The sequence below is a fragment of the Castor canadensis genome, chromosome 6 (assembly GCF_047511655.1).
Source record: "Castor canadensis chromosome 6, mCasCan1.hap1v2, whole genome shotgun sequence".
Classification (NCBI taxonomy): domain Eukaryota; kingdom Metazoa; phylum Chordata; class Mammalia; order Rodentia; family Castoridae; genus Castor; species Castor canadensis.
In genome coordinates this window covers 1,106,838-1,123,356 of record NC_133391.1, presented here as the reverse complement: position 1 = coordinate 1,123,356, position 16,519 = coordinate 1,106,838, and the positions used below count along the sequence as shown (strand labels likewise).

Sequence of the window (16,519 nt, the reverse complement as noted above, 5' to 3'; positions counted from 1 at the left end):
CAGCTGTGGAATGACTCTGAGACCAGACCAGGGAGCAACGCCCCTGGCAGTCACCGTGAGGAGCTGAGGCTGCTATCTGGCCACACTTTGCCGGGCCCTGGCCAGCACCCCCTGCCCCTGACGTTGTCTGCCAGCAGATCCTGCAGGTGCCAGCCACACCCCTGAGGCTACGTCTGCCTCCTCTCCGTCCTCACACCGCAGCAGGCAGGGTGTGTGGATGCAGCCGCTTGGTTTATAATGGGGCGTTCGTGGGAGCAGAGGCTGCCTGGCTGGCAGAGCTTCAGCTGGCTGCCTGGCCAAGCAGGGGCCTGGGCCACTGATTCCAGGGACGGAGCAGGATGAGCAGCTTAGGCTGCAGCCCAGTTTGCACAAACACTGACACATGCTTCTCCTCCTCTTCCTTCAAGAGTACAGCCCTGCCAGGAGTGGTGGCTCATGCCTGTAATCCCAGACACTCAGCCCCACTGTGAGCTGGCAAGAGAGGGTTTTTACTGTCTCTTTTTCAAGGACTTGGGTCTGTGCCCGGTACTTGGCTGTGGGCAGGTTTTCTGGACACCCCTCAGTTCTCAGAGATGCCTTGGAGAGGGCTCAGGTCTTCAGACAGAGCAGAGTTGAAGACGGATGAGGCTCCTGAGAGAAGGGACCTCCTGGGTGCGTCAGTAGAGGCAGGCAACAGGTGTCAGGACTAGCGTTCTGACTCGTGTCCCCCAGGCCCGCCCCATGGGCATCACTGTGACCCCTGCACAGCTGTCACAGCCACTGTTCTCACATCTGACTTTTAGGTCTTCCTGAGGCCTTGTGAGATGAACAGCTTGAGGCTCAGATAGGAAGCGTGTGGTCATATCAGAACTCTTGGCAGGAGGAGGAGCTGGGGATGCAGAATGCTGGAGCGTCTATGAGGCCTGAGTTTCAGCCAGGGGCAGTCCAGGCTGAGCCTTGGCAAGTCACCAAGGAGACTCTGCCCTGGAGGGTCACGCAGGCTTCTACCCAAGCCATCCAGACCCGCCACTCGCCCCCTGCCTGTCCCCTTCTTTGGGAACATGTTGTCAAGAGTTTGTAGCCCAGGGCAGACATTAGAGTAGGTGGGAGGCCAGCAGTGAGCCCTGAACGGGCTCCTCCCTAGCTCCTGGGCCTCAGTGGTCCCCTGCCTGCCATGGACACCGTTGGGTTCTGCAGTGTGACATCTAGGCTGGCATCTGTTGGGTGGATTTGCCCTGCGCACTGATCCGCCTGGTCCCCAGGGGCTGTTGGACCATCCAAGGTTGCCATGAGCAGCGGCAGCCCGTGTTGACCCCAGAGGCCCCCCGCCCCACCCCACCCGCCCTCGGCCTTGGTCTGGAGCTGCTGAGGCTGCAGCCTGGGCTGTGGTGTGGGCAGGGCTCTGGGGGACTGGGCTGCTGGCCTCTGCTCTCCTTGGCCCCCAGAACTGCAGGCACCAGAAGCTGCCGTGCTCTCTCGTTCTGGGCTGGCTCGCTTTCAGCCAGGAGAGGTATTGGTTTAGTTTGAGGCTGGGCGGTTTATAAATATGCATGAGGATTGGTGGTTATTTAACCGTGTTTTTAATTCTCCTCGCGTTGCTGCCTCTTTGCAGCAGGGTCTCTTGGTATGCGAGTCAGGCACCCGGTGGCAGGCGGCCCTCCCTCCCGGCTTGCTGCCTGGACCTTCCCGGGAGCAGCTGGGCCCAGGGCCGCCACTGAGGGGCAGAGGGTCCGGATGTCAGCAGGTCCACCTGCAGACCAGCCTGGCGGGCACCTGTCGTCAAGGAAGGAAGGTCCTTAAAAATCAAGCCATCCTCACTCACCCGAGGGACAGGGGACCTGCCCAAGGCCACTCCCAAGCCAGGGGCAGAACTCCTGGAGGAACAGAAATGAAGCAGGTGCCTGAGCCCCTGCAGGACCCTGGGCAGCAGGCATCTGAGCGCGTGCAGACTTGAATAGAGAGAACCCCATAGGGTGGACAGGTGCCACAGGGCCTCACACTGTCCTGGGACACGTGGCCGTGCTCCCTGAGCCCCCGTGCAGAGCCTTCTCAGAGACTGCTGCCCGTGGCCTGGCCCGGGGGATGCTGGACACAGGGTGGACTTGCGCACGGCCCTGATTGTCCACCCCTACGTCCACTGGCTGTCACTCCCGTTTAGCTGTGGTCATTAGCAGAAAACGTCAGCCTGCTCACTCGGCAAGTGGGCTGTTTTTGTTGTCAATAATTGCACCATGGCATCAAAGGAAGGTTCCAAACTTTTCCTTTTGAGATTCTCGTCAGTGTCTCCGTACTTTCCTCAGCTGTGAATCAAACAAGATGACAAATTTTAGCAGAAGATTACAGCCATTTTTCCCTTTCTTCCTCAAAGCTGTCATCCAGCAGCAGATTTCAGCAGTCGTTCGCTCTCCATCTGTGCGTCCCGCGTGGCGCCAGCCCCCTGGACAGCGCCTCCATGTTGGGCCCGCAGTGGGCGGGTGTGCCCGGGGAGGAGGAGGCGGCGGCGCCGAGGCGGGCGTTGTCCTGGGGCCACGCCACTGGGTAGCTAGATGGGCATGATGGATGGACAGTGGCCTGGCACCCTGCTGCAGACGCCACCCTTGTCCACCACCCTGCCTCCTGGCTCTGGGTCCAACATGGAGCTGGCCCTACCTCGGAGCAGGGGCCTTGGTATTTCTGGTGGTGGGCAGTGCATGGGTCCTTCTGGGTGGTCTTCAAGTGGTGCTGGCCTGGACCACAGGCGACGCCCACAGCTCACTCCTGCCCTTGTGGCTCCTTGGTTTCTGCCACCTGGCTGCACGTCTGTACCAGGATCTGAAGCCCCTTGGTCTCATCCCCGGCCCCATGTGACCCAGGCGGTGGGCTTTGGCTGGGCCACTGGGTGACCACGTGTACCACGGCCAGGCAGCACCAGCCCTGCCACGACTCCTTGGGTCACACCATGGTCCCTGTGTCTGTTGCCCTCGTCAGCTTGTCTTCAGTGTGGTGTCCAGGGATGGTCCTCAGGCTGGGCTGTGGGCTGTACCTGCACAGGAGGCCACTCCACAGCAAGGCCCCGCACCCCACCCCCAAGAGCCCTTCTGCCTCCCTCGTGAGCGGGTAGGCTGCGAGGGTCTGCCACCATCATCCAAGGGAAGTCTGAGCTCTTCCTCAGACTCAGTGGCTTCTCATGACTTGTCTTAAGCAGCTGCCATCTGGCTTCCAAGACCGTGTGACTTCTGGCTTGTTAAATGCCTTGGCTGTTGTCCATTCAGCAGACACACGGGGCACTGGGCACCAGGAACAAGTCTCGATGCTGGCTGTGCAGTAAAGAAGAAAGCCCTGTCCTCAAGGGGTTGGCCTGGCGGGGGGTATGGTGCACCTGAGTGTGTAAGGGCTGAGCGTGGTGGCTCATGCTGGTAATTCCAGCCACTTTAGAAGGCAGAGATTGGGAGGGTTGCTGTTTTGAGCCCAACCCAAGCAAAAATTTAGTGAGGTCCCCCCCCCCCATCTCAACAAATTAGCCAAGAATGCCCGTAATCCCAGCTATCTGGGACACAGATCAGGAGGATTGAGGTTCAAGACCAGGCTGGGCAAAAAGTTAGTGATGCCCCATCTCAACCAATAAGCCAAGAATGGTGGTGTGTGCTTGTAATCCCAGCTGCACAGGAGATGTGGGGAGGAGGGTCATGGTCTGAGGCCAGCCCCAAGTGAAGCATGAGACCCTCTCTGAAAAATAAAGCAAAAAAGAGGGAGGTGTGGCTCAAATAACAGAGTACCTAAGCAAGTGTGAGGTTCTGAGTTCAAATCCCCAGTACCACCGTGAAAACAAAACGGCAACACCAGACCCAACAGGTGCTGAGGGGAGAGGACGATGGGGGCTGTGGGGGAGTGACGCACTGGTCGGTTGTCTGCCGTGGTCTGTTTGGGACTTGTTCTGAGTGGGCACTGGGGCACCGAGCTACTTCCCTGGTCTGCAGGGTGGGACGGAGGCCAGCCCTCCTGGGGCCCCCACCAGGCAGAGGGTCTCAGGACGGATGGGACAGATGGCTCCTGGGGGCTGACTGTCTCCTCCCTTCCTGGGTCTCTGTGGTGCCCCCACCCTCACCCGCCCGCTCACGTGGGGACGGGGACAGTGGAGCCTCCTGTGTTGCCAGCGCAGCTGTGGGACGGACAGGAGCCTGACCCTTGCTCCTGGCACCTCAGCGCCTGGCTGCGGTGACTGTGCTTTGGGTTGTGGCGGGGGGTGAGTTTCAGGAGCCCCTGAATGGTGCCATCTCCACTCCTCTTGTCCTAGAGGCCACCTGGTCCATTCACTGCACTTGCCCCCGCGGCCCCTGCCAGGAAGTCCTGCCCAGCGAGGACGTTTTGGCCATGGCATTCTGAGGGTGGCGTGGAAGGCTCTGGGTGACAGGTGCCACTGGCAGACGCCAGGAGCTGTGGGACTATACGGTGGCCTCACAGGCTGCCCCTCAGCGTCACGCCTGCCCTGGAGCCTCGCTCTGACCTCTGGATGCTGGGGCACAGCAGTGCCTTGACGTGGGCAGTTGAGATTAGGCACTGGCCCACCTTCCAGGGCTCTGTGGACAGAACCCACATCCCCGCCTATCACACCATGACCCAGTCCTGCCCCCACGATGTCCCTAGAACGCTCTGCCGTCCCTGATCGTCCACTCAGTCGACGGGAATGGGGACCGCACACGGAGCCTGAAGCCCACAACGTGTGTCACGGTCGTCCACGCTCCTGACAGTTGGTCACCCACAGTGCAGACGCCAGAGCTGTCTGCTCAAGGCCAGGTCAGTCAGTGGCCACAGTCCACTGCTGGCTCTGGCCCTGGCCCTGGCCCTGGCCCTGGCCACAGACACTGCGTCTCTGCACTTTTGTGGAGGCCAGGCTGTGGTCCCACCTGGTGTCACCAGCAATGTCCCCACTCACCAGGCTTTTCTGCCAACCCACTGTGGCTTTTGCACAAAGGACATGGTTCCTGCTGGTGTGAACCAGGACAAGGTCAGGGGTTTGGGCCCAGCCAGGCCAGAGCTGCAGTCAGCCACCCCTGGGGAGGACTGGCCATGTGCCCCCAGGTGTCGGATACCAAAACCACACCCTGTAAGGACCATTTTGGTCACAGGTGGACCATTCCTGTCACCAGGACCGCTGGTCTCGAGTAGAGGTCCTTGGTTCTTAACTCCTGTTCCACAACAGCGGGTGGGTAACCCCGGGGACGGAAGACCCATGGGACCTACTGGGAGAAAGGTTAAAAGGTCAGCTCCAAGCGCGTGGCTGCGTGCTTCCTGCCCCTCACCTGAGTCCCCCATACCTGTCCTGTGGGAGGATGCTGAGGCCCAGCACATGCAGCCCTGTCCAAGCCATGCTGGTGGCCTCCAGGATGGTCCCTCTGCCTCTCTGCCTCCCTCTCACTTATGGCCTCTCCCTAGGAGGTCGGTGGTCACAGTGTTCAAGAGGAGGAGGCCAAGGTCCCCAGCAAGGCCAGCCTCGAGAGGCCCTGGAGAGCCACTGTTGCCTGCTGTAGGGACTGGAGCGTCTCAGTCAGGGAAGGGCTGTGTGTGTCACACCACTTTGTCCTCCACCAAGGGCCTGCTAGCCTGGACGGGCGTTTGCTAGGATTGCTTTTACATTTTTAAAGGTTTTAAAGGAAAATTACAGAAGGTTGTTTTGGGATCCTGCTTTGTCTCTGGGATCACGGCACACGGGTGCATTTGTTCATGTCCTGTCCTCTGGCTGCTGAGTCCCCCGACCGCGTGGTGGGGACGGATGACTGAGAAACTCGGGTATGTCGCCTGAGCCACAGGCAACGCTGACCTGACGCCCTGCGCCTTCAGCTGTGCATGGTGAGGCAGGCGAGGCCCGGAGGACAGGCCTCTCCCGGGACCGTGGGCGATGGATTTCACACACTTGGTTATCGTCCCCAGACTGTTAAAATGGGATGAAAACTCAAACTCCTTCCAGTGGGAGGCCTGGGAGCCTCTCATCCTCTGGGGATTTACAGTATTCTCAGGAAACCTGTGGGGAGCCCGCCGCGGCTCCCCCTCCTCTGAGCACTGCTGGTGGTCAGTCCCTCCCTCCCTGTCGTGGGAGGGGCGGGGAGGTGGCTCTGGGGCCTTGCTTGCCAGCCCAGCTGCTCCCTGAGGGTGGCGGGTTAGGTTCCTGCTGTTCCTGTGGGTCCCTGGCCCCATCAGTGTCTCTGTCCCCACTCGCCTCTTCCACAAGGGACTTTAGGCCCAGCAGCTCGTGGAGTGACGCCCGGGGCAGGACCTCCCTGTGTCTCCCCACTATTTACAGGCACATCTGGGGGCTCTGGGTGCCGGCCAGGGCAGGCAGGCCCTAGTGAGGTGTCTGAGGTGACGTAGTCCAGTGTCACCTGTCCCTGTCTTTCAGGGATGTGGTCCCGAGCAGCTCGAGCTCGAGGGCGGTGGAGGCCCCAGCCCAGGCCGCTTCTCTTAGTGCAGGGGCCTCCCAGCCCTTCTGTGTGGATGTCGTGAGGGCGACAGGTGCTGCTCGCTAGGTCGAAGGACACAGGCAGGGGTCACGATGGCGGGGCAGACTGGGTGGTCACAGGGGACAGAAGCCCCACACGCATTAAGGGAGGTGAGTGCTATCTTTCGCAGGCTCGGTGCCCTCACTGATGGAGACCAGTGGCCTCTGCACCCTGAGGGATGGCTCCCCCGGCGCCCTGTGCAGGCTCTGCCACCACTGTCCCCAGCCTGTGTGGCAGTGCTGCTGGATTCCAGGCAAGGCCACAGAGGCCTAAAGGAAACTGAGACCTTCCTCCCTCCTTTGCCCAGTGACAGCCCTGTTCCTTGTGTCCTTGTCAGGTAGCAGTGATGCCCAGGGAGAGGACGGCAGACAGGAGGGCTCTGACCCGGGACTTCCTCAGTCACCTCAGATGCCACCAGGGCCATCTAGGCTCCGTGGAGGCAGTGGGGGTCTCCCAGGTGGGAAGGTGGGTGGGACCGGCACTGATCCCTGCTGTGCTTCTCCCGTCCACTGTGGCACTGTGGCGTCCACTCACACTGCCCTCACTGTCCCCTGCTGCATGTTCTGCCCCTCACCCGGCCTCCCGTGCGTGGCACCTATGAGCTTGGCGTCTCCCGGTGACCTGAGCGCCTTTCTGTTGACTCGTCGGCTTCTTGTCCTTCAGAGACGCTGTCTGATGGTTGCTCATTTAGTTCTGACCCGGCACTGGCTCCGCTGTGGTCCTCCATGCTGTGGAGGAAGTGCCGTTCTGACTTCAGATCCAGGGTTACTCCAATCTTCTCTCTCCTGGCACTTCTTGAATCGTGTTTAAGACTTTGTTGCTTCCTCCACGGTTGGGGAGATGTTCCTCATGTTCTTTTCTCCTGACTGTGCTGGGGTTTGAACTCAGGGCCTCAGGTTTGCCAGGCAGGTGCTCTAGCACTTCAGCCACTCTGTCAGCCTTTTTGCTTCAGGTTATTTTTCAGATAGAGTCTTGCATTTTTGCCTGGACAGACCTCGGACCGTGATCCTCCTTATCTCTGCCTCTCAGGTAGCTTGAATTACAGGTGTGAGCAACTGTGCCCGACTTACACCTTCTTCAAAGCTGTACCTTTTATGCTTAGAACTGCCACCCAGCTGGAGTTGGTGTTTGTGTGTGGTGCAGGGTCAAGGTCACGTGGATACGTGGTTGACCCCGCTGCGCTGCTGCACGGTTTCAGTGGCTATAGATCTGGTGGGATGTGTCATCGTTTCTGTGTGTTTGCGCTGCCCGTGCGTGGCAGGGTGACGGCGCCCACAGTGTGTGAGGGGATGGTGGTCACACTGTGGGCGCCGCTGAGTCCCTGGGAACTCTTGTCTTCGGTTTCTCTGTCGGTCTGACATGGCTCTAAATGACAAAGGCGCTCCGTCGGTTGGTTGTTTGTCCTGGGCCCTCGGCCTGCAGACCGGTGGGCACAGTGTCCCAGGCCACAGCACGGGCAGTAGGAGCTGTGCATTGTCCGTCCACATCACAGCGGGTCTTAAGATCAGTGGTGAAGACCAAACGGGGTTCTCGGGGATCAGGTGCCAAGGTGCCAGCTGCTTGGTTTTTTCCTTCATGATCCTACGAGCTAAGTGACAGCGTGGCCCCTTACTGGCAAGAGATCAGAACCCGGGTTGGGGAAGGAGCTCACCTATGCCTGAGCGGCATGAGGGCACTGAGCCTGGGGCCAGCGCTGTGCTCGGTGACGGTGATGGGTGTCTCATTTCTGTCTGTCCATCCTCACAGTCCTGGCCCAGTGCAAGGTGACCCCTGTGCTGTGCTTGATCCCACAGGGCGACTATGACCAGAGCAAGACGAAAGTGTTACACATGACCTTGAACCCCACCAGCGTGGCCAAGCAGCGCCAGCGGGAGGAGCGCGACCGTCTGCAGGAGGAGTGCGAGCGGCTGCGGGGTCTCCTGCTCACCCTGGAAAGGAGCAGCTCCGTCCCCACTGACCTGGAGGCCGTCGCCGGCCTGCCCTCGTCCAAGGAGGTGGCAGGTAGGCCCCCGTGCCCAGCCCTGGCGTCCAGCGGGCAGGTCCACAGTAGCTTCTGGGCTATAGGTCTGAGTGGACTAAGCTTGCTGGCCCTGTGGCCTGGAGTGGCGCACCCTCTCCCCTGGGGGCTGTGCAAGCCGGGTTAGTCATCCACGCCTGCAGGCCACGGCAAATGGCTCAGGCTCAGTGCAGAAACAAGCAGCTGGGATCTTCTCAGACCCCTTAAAACAAATTAATACCATTTATCAGTGTGCGTGCCCCATTAATCACGAGTAAATCCAATCCTCCCAGAAAGCAGGACCATCCTTCACGTTCTGAGCACACTTCACAGAGCCCCAGGGACCATTGCAGCCAGGCCTGCGATGCCCGCACAAAGTCACTGCCTCTCACCACCCTCTCCAGTCTGTAAATCCGGGTAACCACCCTCAGAACGTGCGCCTGTCACCTCCAACACAGTAGAGTGGCAGCTGGAGTCTGTCATGCCTTGCTTTGGAGAGTGTTGGGGTCACCAGGTCCTGCCCTGACTGTGTCACTCTGCAATGTGGATAAATGAGACCCGTCTGTGCAGAGGAGGGGCTGGGCAGCCCAGAGTCGCCGCACAGCCGGGGCCACGGGCGGCTGTGGGACGTGAGGTGCCCACAGTGTCCCCTGTGTTGGGAGGGCCACCCCCCCCCCCACACTCTGGCCTGGTCCTTCCACAGCGGCTTGGAGCACAGCCTGGCTGCCCTGTGCCCTGGGATCCCTGACTGTTCTCCTCACCCTCGGGGATGTCCGCGGCCACTACTGCCTTGACATTTGATCTCACGCAGTCTGAGGGCTTTTTCCCTGTGATGTCCTTTCCCAGCTCCTTTTCCTGTATTTGTCACTTCTCCTGTGATCCTCCCAGCATTTCCCGTGACAGTCCCTGAGCTGGGGAGGGGTTGCTGTCATCTGTGGCACACATCCAGGGGATGTATCAGGGTACGTCATCCTGTTCTCCCACCTGGGCTTCGTATAGAACACCTGGGGACAGGGTCCAGTAGGACCCAGGGACCCTGGATGGTGGCCTATGAAGTGGATGGTGGATGGCCTGTGGCATGGGGCCTAGGAGTGGCCAGGCCTGAGTTCGAGTGGCACCTGTGCCCTTCCTTGTGTCATAGGCTCCCACACCTTCGGCACCTTGGCTCTCAGATTGCAGCTATAAAGCCTCTGCAAGAGCTGATGCCTCAGGGCCTCCCATAGAGCCTGGCATACAGTAGGCACTACATAACTGCTCATCGTCGGTGTCGTTACTGCTCCTAATCTCATTCCCAGCAAGTTGTGGTCCCTGGGACCCCTGGCAGCCTTGATTCCTCGCTCTAGCAGGTCTGCAGTTTGTCAGGGTCCTCATGAGACTGGGGGTTCCGCACATCACACTGGGGTTCAGGTGCAGCGGGGCAGCAGTGGGACCCTGTGCCGTCGCGTCTGAGGGTTGCACCTGTGGCACCGTGGCTCCCTGTGATGGTGCACCAGCTGTGATCCAGAGCACCACACACCTCCCCTCCACGCCTGGCCCACGCCACCTCGACTTTCAGAACCAATGTTTCGCCTCTCTCCGCAGAAGTTACGCTGACCCTGAAGTCCTGTGCAATTTTCCGTAGATGAGCGTGTGTAGATGTGTTAGAAATATGCCAGAGCCAGGCCTGGAACGGCCCCTCAGCTCCCAGAACCCTCACTCTTTCCCGCCAGAGACTCTGAGGGCTGCGCTCCTCGCACTTCTCAGTTCTCATGGCGAGCAGACAGAAAGAGGCCCCTGCAGCAGACGCACCTGCCTGATCACTGGCTCCCGGCAGCAGAGTCCCTCACAGAGTCCCCAGCCTGGCCCCTTGCCTGGACCACCCTGCCCTGCCAGCCAGACACAGTCACAAAGCATGCTGTGAACGAGGGTGGGGACTGCCAGCCCAAGAGGGGGCTTTGTGGCTGGCTAGCCAGGAGTGTCACCCTCCATGATGGCCTGGGTGGAAAACAAGGGAAGGGTGCAGTTCTCACATGATCACCTGCAGCTGGGGCAGCACAGGTCATCTTTCCAGCTCTCCCTGCACCACCAGGTCTTCTTCCTGACCTTGGCCGTGGTCACGAAGATCCGTGTCCTTCTTCCAGCCATGGCCTCTCTGCTGCTTTGTGCTATCTGTCCCTGGCAGGTTTAAGAGCTGGACATGCAGACATGGAACACCTGAGGTGAATCCTGACTTGGGGCTTGTTTGAGGAGACACCTTGCCACCATCGGGATAGCACGTGGGTCTCTGAGTGTATGCCCTTGACTGGCTTTTATGCAGTAAAATTTGCAGAGCCTCTGAATCCCGGTCCTGTGTTCACCCGGTGCTGGGAGTCTGGGTGTGGCCAGGGTTCAAGGCCACAGCACATGGACTCAGAAGACAAGACTTGGCCAGAGGCATGGCTCAAGTGGTAGAGCACCTGCCTAGAAAGCAGAAGGCCCTAAGTTCAAACCCCAGTGCCACCAAAAAAAAAAAAAAAAATGGGGCTCCATGTGACATGGGGAGTTACCAAGAAGCCCCCAAAGCTGCCCTTAGAGAGTCAGCGAGGTGGAAGGCGCAGACTTCGCCTGACAGTCACACAGGACGGGCAGCAGAGGTCCAGGCAGAGGGGCCACTGTGGGGAGCGTGGTCAAAGGTGGGAAGGAGGTGCGTGGGGCAAGGCAGCATCTGAACCCAGAGGGATCCACGTCTTGTGGACTTACGTGTGTGCTCTGCCCCACCATGTCACAGTTTTCCTTGAGGCTTGCACACACTTCCACTCTGGAAGCAGGGGCAGGGGAAAGGCAGGTGGCCGATGACTGAGCAGACTCTGTACCCGTGAGCAGTGAGGGCGGTCGCCTCACACCTTGGTCCTGGAGGGTCTGGGAAGGAGCAGCGGGCAGTCCTGATGGGGGCAGCTGGCTGAGATGGAAATCTGGAGACATCTGTGCTAGGGGAGTGGGCCACAACACCGTCCAGGTCTTCTTCCAACCAGAAGTTATTGCTCCCCCAAGAGAAAAAAGTCACAAAGCGAACCAGCCATCCACTGTCGTGGAGCAGTAATTCCCAAAGTGTAGGTACAGGCGGGGGGCAGAACCCCTGCTGGGAACTTGAGAGACACAGATTCTAGGGCTGCTTCTGACCAGTGTCGGAAGCCCTGGGGTGGACCCCACACTCCGCTCAACAGGCTGTGATCCTCACAGGTGCCCAGAGTCTGCACTGCTGCTCTGAACACGGCAGGCAGAGGCCCGGGCAGCGTGAACGTGACCTGGTGGGCAGATACTAATGGAGGGGACAGGCTCCCCTTCTGTCAGGAAGCACTGACAGGAGCTCCCAGCTCCACGGTGCTGCCACAGGCGGCTGGCAGGCTCTCCTGCTCGAAGGTCCCCGTGTGCCCTGCAGCTCCTGCTCCTAGTAGGTGTGGACACCTTAGGAATGTCGGGCATCTGGAAGAAGAAAGTCCTCAAACGTGAACACAGGGTGATGTCCTGGAGGGAGCAGGCCAGCAGAGCAAAGGAACCTCCACACAGCTGTGTCCTGGCTCACACTCAGACGAGAGAGGCTCTGTGGTCACTACGAGGACAAGGAGCCCGAGGAAACCCAGGGAGAAGAAAGTGAAACCCAGGGAGAAGAAAGTGAAACCCAAGTTACATGGAAGTCTTAACAGGAGGTGTGCAAGAAACATCCAGAACATGTGTCCAGACACAGGAGGAATGGGGGGCACCAAGAGTACCGGTGTGGGGTCCTGAGGAGGCCAGGGAAGCAAGAGGTGCACAGAGCGCTTAGATACTTTTCCCAGAGTGGTAGGAGTGACTGTGCACGCACGGAGTCACAGGGCTCAGGATGTCGTGCGGATGACAGCAGGCCTCGCACGCACGGAGTCACGGGACTCGGGACGTCGTGCGGATGACAGCAGGCCTCGCACGCATGGAGTCACGGGACTCGGGACGTCGTGTGGATGACAGCAGGCCTTGCACGCATGGAGTCACGGGACTCGGGACAACATACGGATGAGAGCAGGCCTCGCACGCACGGAGTCACGGGACTCAGGACGTCGTAGAGATGAGAGCAGGCCTCGCACGCACGGAGTCACGGGACTCAGGACATGAACACAGATGCGATGACTGAACTTCCGGGCAGGAAAATCGCATCACTTGTCAGATGAGCCCTTCACAGACACAGGGAGGCAGATGGCGTGGGAATGACTGCAAATTTCTAACAGAAAGTCACTTGCAGCTTTGACCTCTGTGGGCCCCTTCGAGTCAAAAGGCAGAATTGTGTGCGTTTTCAGATGGTCTTGGAGCATTTGCCGCCCGTGCACCTTTTCTCAGAAAGGCAGTTGAGGGTGACTCCAGCAAAATGACACAGTAAGCCAAGAAAGAGGCTGTGACGTCCAGGAGACAGGAGGAAGGTCCCGGAAGACAAGCCTTCAGGACACTCGACTTTGTCAGGTGTCCCAGAAGGAGATGTGGACCAGTACCTTCCAGAGGGCATGCCAGGTGTGGGTGGCTACAGATACTGCTCCCCTGGTCCCCGGGCTACTACCTCCCCACCCTGTGTGCCAAATGTAACTCTCATGTTTGTTGACTGCCCCACAGAGGTGCGGTCAGGCAGGAGCATGTGGGAAACTGAGCAAGTGGAAAACAAAGGCAACTGTTAACTCAGGAAAACAGAAGGCTGTGCAGGAAGCAGAGGGACCAGTGTTCTCCAGGCCCACTCTGACCGGCACTTGCGTCTGTGCAGAACCAAGGCCAGATTTGAGCAACACGACGAGCTGATGGGTTGGAAGGACGAGCCAGAAGATGAGCGCGTGTGGGGTGGGGGAGGAGGAGCTGCTGGATCCTGGTCTCCCTGGAGGGAAGGCCGTGGGAAACGCCCAGCCATCAGGTGCAGAGGAGGCGATCCAAGTGTGCCCTTGAGGACAGAGAGTGCCACTTTGCACCTGCACATGGGGCTGGAAGCAGTGCGAGCAGAGGTCTCTGGGAGCGGGCGGGCGGTGGGGTGGGGAGACGCTGGTCCCTGACAAGTCTCCCGCTGTGACTAGAATCTCAGACATGAACTGTGCCCAAGAACCATGTCTAGAGCTGGGCGGGGTCGGCCAGGGGCGAGGTGCAGAGACATTCTGAGTAGCACCCAACGCTGCCACAACAGGCGGGCACCTTGGAGGAGGTCCAGGGGAGTGATGGGCGGTTTGGGCCAGGTCAGCTCTCCTGCTGTGCAAGGGCTCCCATCTGGAACTGGGCGGCGAGTGCACAGGGTGGCGGAGGACGGTCCTCACCATGGGTGGGGCTCTGAGCCACCCAAGCTTGCAGCCATGTTCCTGACAGCTGCACACCTGTCTCATTCCCTCCTGGCAGGACTCCCTCATCCTCCAGCCCCTCGGTCACGCACACTCTGCCTCTCAGGTCTGTTTCTGCATTCACATGAGGACGGGTGAGCCCTAGCCTGGGGTACGCTCTACTGCCATGGCCTTCAGCCCCTGGCCAGCACTTCCTCCTGCTGCAGACCACCCACACCCCTGCTGGGCGACAGCCTCTCCTCAAGGGGCGTCCAGGCACCTGTTGGTGGTCTCCCAGGCGGCAGTGGGCACAGAACCGTGGCCTTGCCATTGTGGGACACACCACTTGCCTCCGTGGGGACTCTGTTTGCTTACCGTGCCCTCCCAGGGTCGTGGGCATCCCGTGTTTGTACATGGTACAGGCCAGCAGCAGGTGGACGGAGCAGGCCAGTCATTGGCCAGAGGATCCTGGAGAGGGCGGGGTCAGAAAGGACAGCAGAGTGACATTGGCAGTGGGGCGCACACCAGTTCCCTCACCTGGGGAAGGCGACCCCGTAAGACCTCCATTCCACGTCTGCCCCATTTGCAAGGGCTCTCTCTGGCCTGGGTCTGCATCCGGGGTCTGATGCAGAAACAAGGCAGCTCGGCCTCAGGGCACCTGGGCTTTGCGGCAGGTCCAGCAGGAAAGGCCTTGGCTGATCTTTCTGGCTTCTCTTACCAAGGATCTCAGGGTGGCCCAGGCCGAGGACGCCCTGTCGGCAGGAGCCTCGACCCAGCTCCTGGCCCCTCACACGGCCCCATGCTGAATCCAGGCTGCACTAGTGAGTTTATTAATTGCATTTTAACTAGGAAATGCATAAATATTAAAACAAGCTAATCTTGTCAGAGCAACACGTTGAAGGTGATCAAATTTGTCACTGCCTGACTGGGCTCTGCAGTGGATCCTAGAAATGTCTCTGGGGAGGAGAAAGGAGGAGGAAATGGCAGGCGCCGAGGTCCCTCCCACACTCACCTCCTCTGCTCCAGGGTGTGCACCCTCCAGGGCCTGGTTTTGGGCTGGCTCTTTACCCCTCGCTGCAGGGGTTGAGAGCAGCACCTCTGCTTGCCCCATGTCCTCTGGGGCCACCGCCTCTCTAGACTTGACTTCCTGCCTCCCACTGCAGCTGCCCTGGTTCTGGAGGCCACGTCAGCTAGGGTGGCAGGAGAACCAGAGAGGCACTGATGTGCTCAGTCCCAGAAATCAGCATAGCACTGAAACTTGGTACAGGCCTGACCCTAAGTCATGGTGGCCTGGGGCAGGGCCGCCATCTCCCAGGCCTCCCTCTGCTCATACATAAGTGCAGGTGCAAGGATGGAGCCTGGGTGGCTTGAAGGAGTTGGGGGACTTCATCACAAGTGACCACTGTGCTCTGTGTGCTCCGCTCTGAGCCCCCAGCCCCTGCACCCCTAGTGCCTGCCAGCAGGTCTTGGGATAGCCCCTAACTGGGCTGAGCAGCCAGCCAGCTTTGCTAGGTGTGGAATTCTGGGCTGGCCGCTCTGTCCTCTTAGCTCTGTAAAGATCAAGGCTGCCTGCCTGTCCCCAGCCCTCTGCCATTTCAGACCAGCACTCTGTAGTCACCCGACATCTCCCTCCACGTAGCAGGCAGAGAGCCTCAGACAGTAACTCTAGCGATATTTGTGAGTCACAGTGGAGGGTGGGAAAGGCGTTCCCTGCAAAGCTGGGCCTGGTGCTTCAGAGGACGTTGGTGTGAGGGGACAGCCACAGCTTAATGGGACCTGGGCCGGGCCTTGATTTCCCCTTCTGAGAAGAGGTGTGCTCCAGTCTGTGGCCTCTCAAGCCCCTGCAAATTGTGCTAGGTGGGGTGCTGGCACCTCTGTCACCTTGGCCCTGGCACCCATGTTCTTAGCAGGTGTGTGTGTTCGCGAGCTGTGTGCTGGGTGTGTGGGACCGTGTCAGGAGACTCGAGGTCCTTTTCCTGTCTGTACGGCATGCTGATAGCCATTGGTTTACCAGGCAGCCTGCCAGGCTCCTCACAGCAGATCGGCCTCAGGGTCTTTGCTGTGTCTTCAGATGCTGTGCTTGTGCCCGCCACTTTGGGTCCCAGCTGGTGGCCTCATGCACAGCCCAGCTCTGGTGGTGTCCTGGGGTCCAACCCCCATGCTCACTCAGAGGTTCTTGGGGTTCCCTCGGTGAGCTCTCACCCCAGAACCTCTAGGTCCTGTCCCGTCCGGACACACCAGTTCCCACAGCTGCAACCGTCTCAAGTCCAGTGTGGCCCTGTGTGCCGGGGGAGGGCCCACTCTTCATGGCTGTCGGCCTGTCCCACTGCAGCTGTCCTTGCAGGATTGCCCCGACGCAGGGAGAGACGAGGGAGAAAGCACGCGTTTCTCCCGCCAGCTTCTCGGGCCAGAAAGCAGGGGTCGCCCTGGATACTGGTTGTGTCTACTTTCTGTGGGCTTCAGGTGGCCTGAGTCCAGGCTGTGGTGCAGAGCCAGACAAGAACAGCAGGACGCCAAGCATCTGAAGGCCCAGCACTGTAGAATTGGATTCATAACCAGAAAGCTTCCAAAAGAGAAATTTCCAGGCCCAGCCAGTGGGTTCACAAGCACCTGAAGATGGGTGAGCACAGTCCCACTCTGCTCTTTTGGGGACATGTTTCAGGAAGCATGTACTCACTCTCACTTCAAAGCTAGAAACAAGACTGGAAAGGAAACCCAGAATCTGTTTCTTTCTTTATTCTGGTCCCCGAGGCTGACTCGGTGCTGAGCGTCAGTTGCAGGGATCTGACAGGTGACTG

The 16,519-nt window shown here is 59.5% G+C and overlaps 1 protein-coding gene across 12 annotated transcripts in view; it reads left to right on the top strand.

Annotated features, from left to right (window-relative positions):
* The window catches only part of Mad1l1 (mitotic arrest deficient 1 like 1), a 267,255-nt gene that overhangs the window by 189,348 nt on the left and 61,388 nt on the right, over positions 1 to 16,519 (top strand). For all 12 annotated transcript variants that reach the window (XM_074075385.1, XM_074075384.1, XM_074075388.1 and 9 more), the window contains one exon: positions 8,246 to 8,453. In XM_074075385.1, coding sequence (XP_073931486.1) covers positions 8,246 to 8,453 — 208 coding nt within the window. The remainder of the gene's footprint in view (positions 1 to 8,245; positions 8,454 to 16,519) is intronic.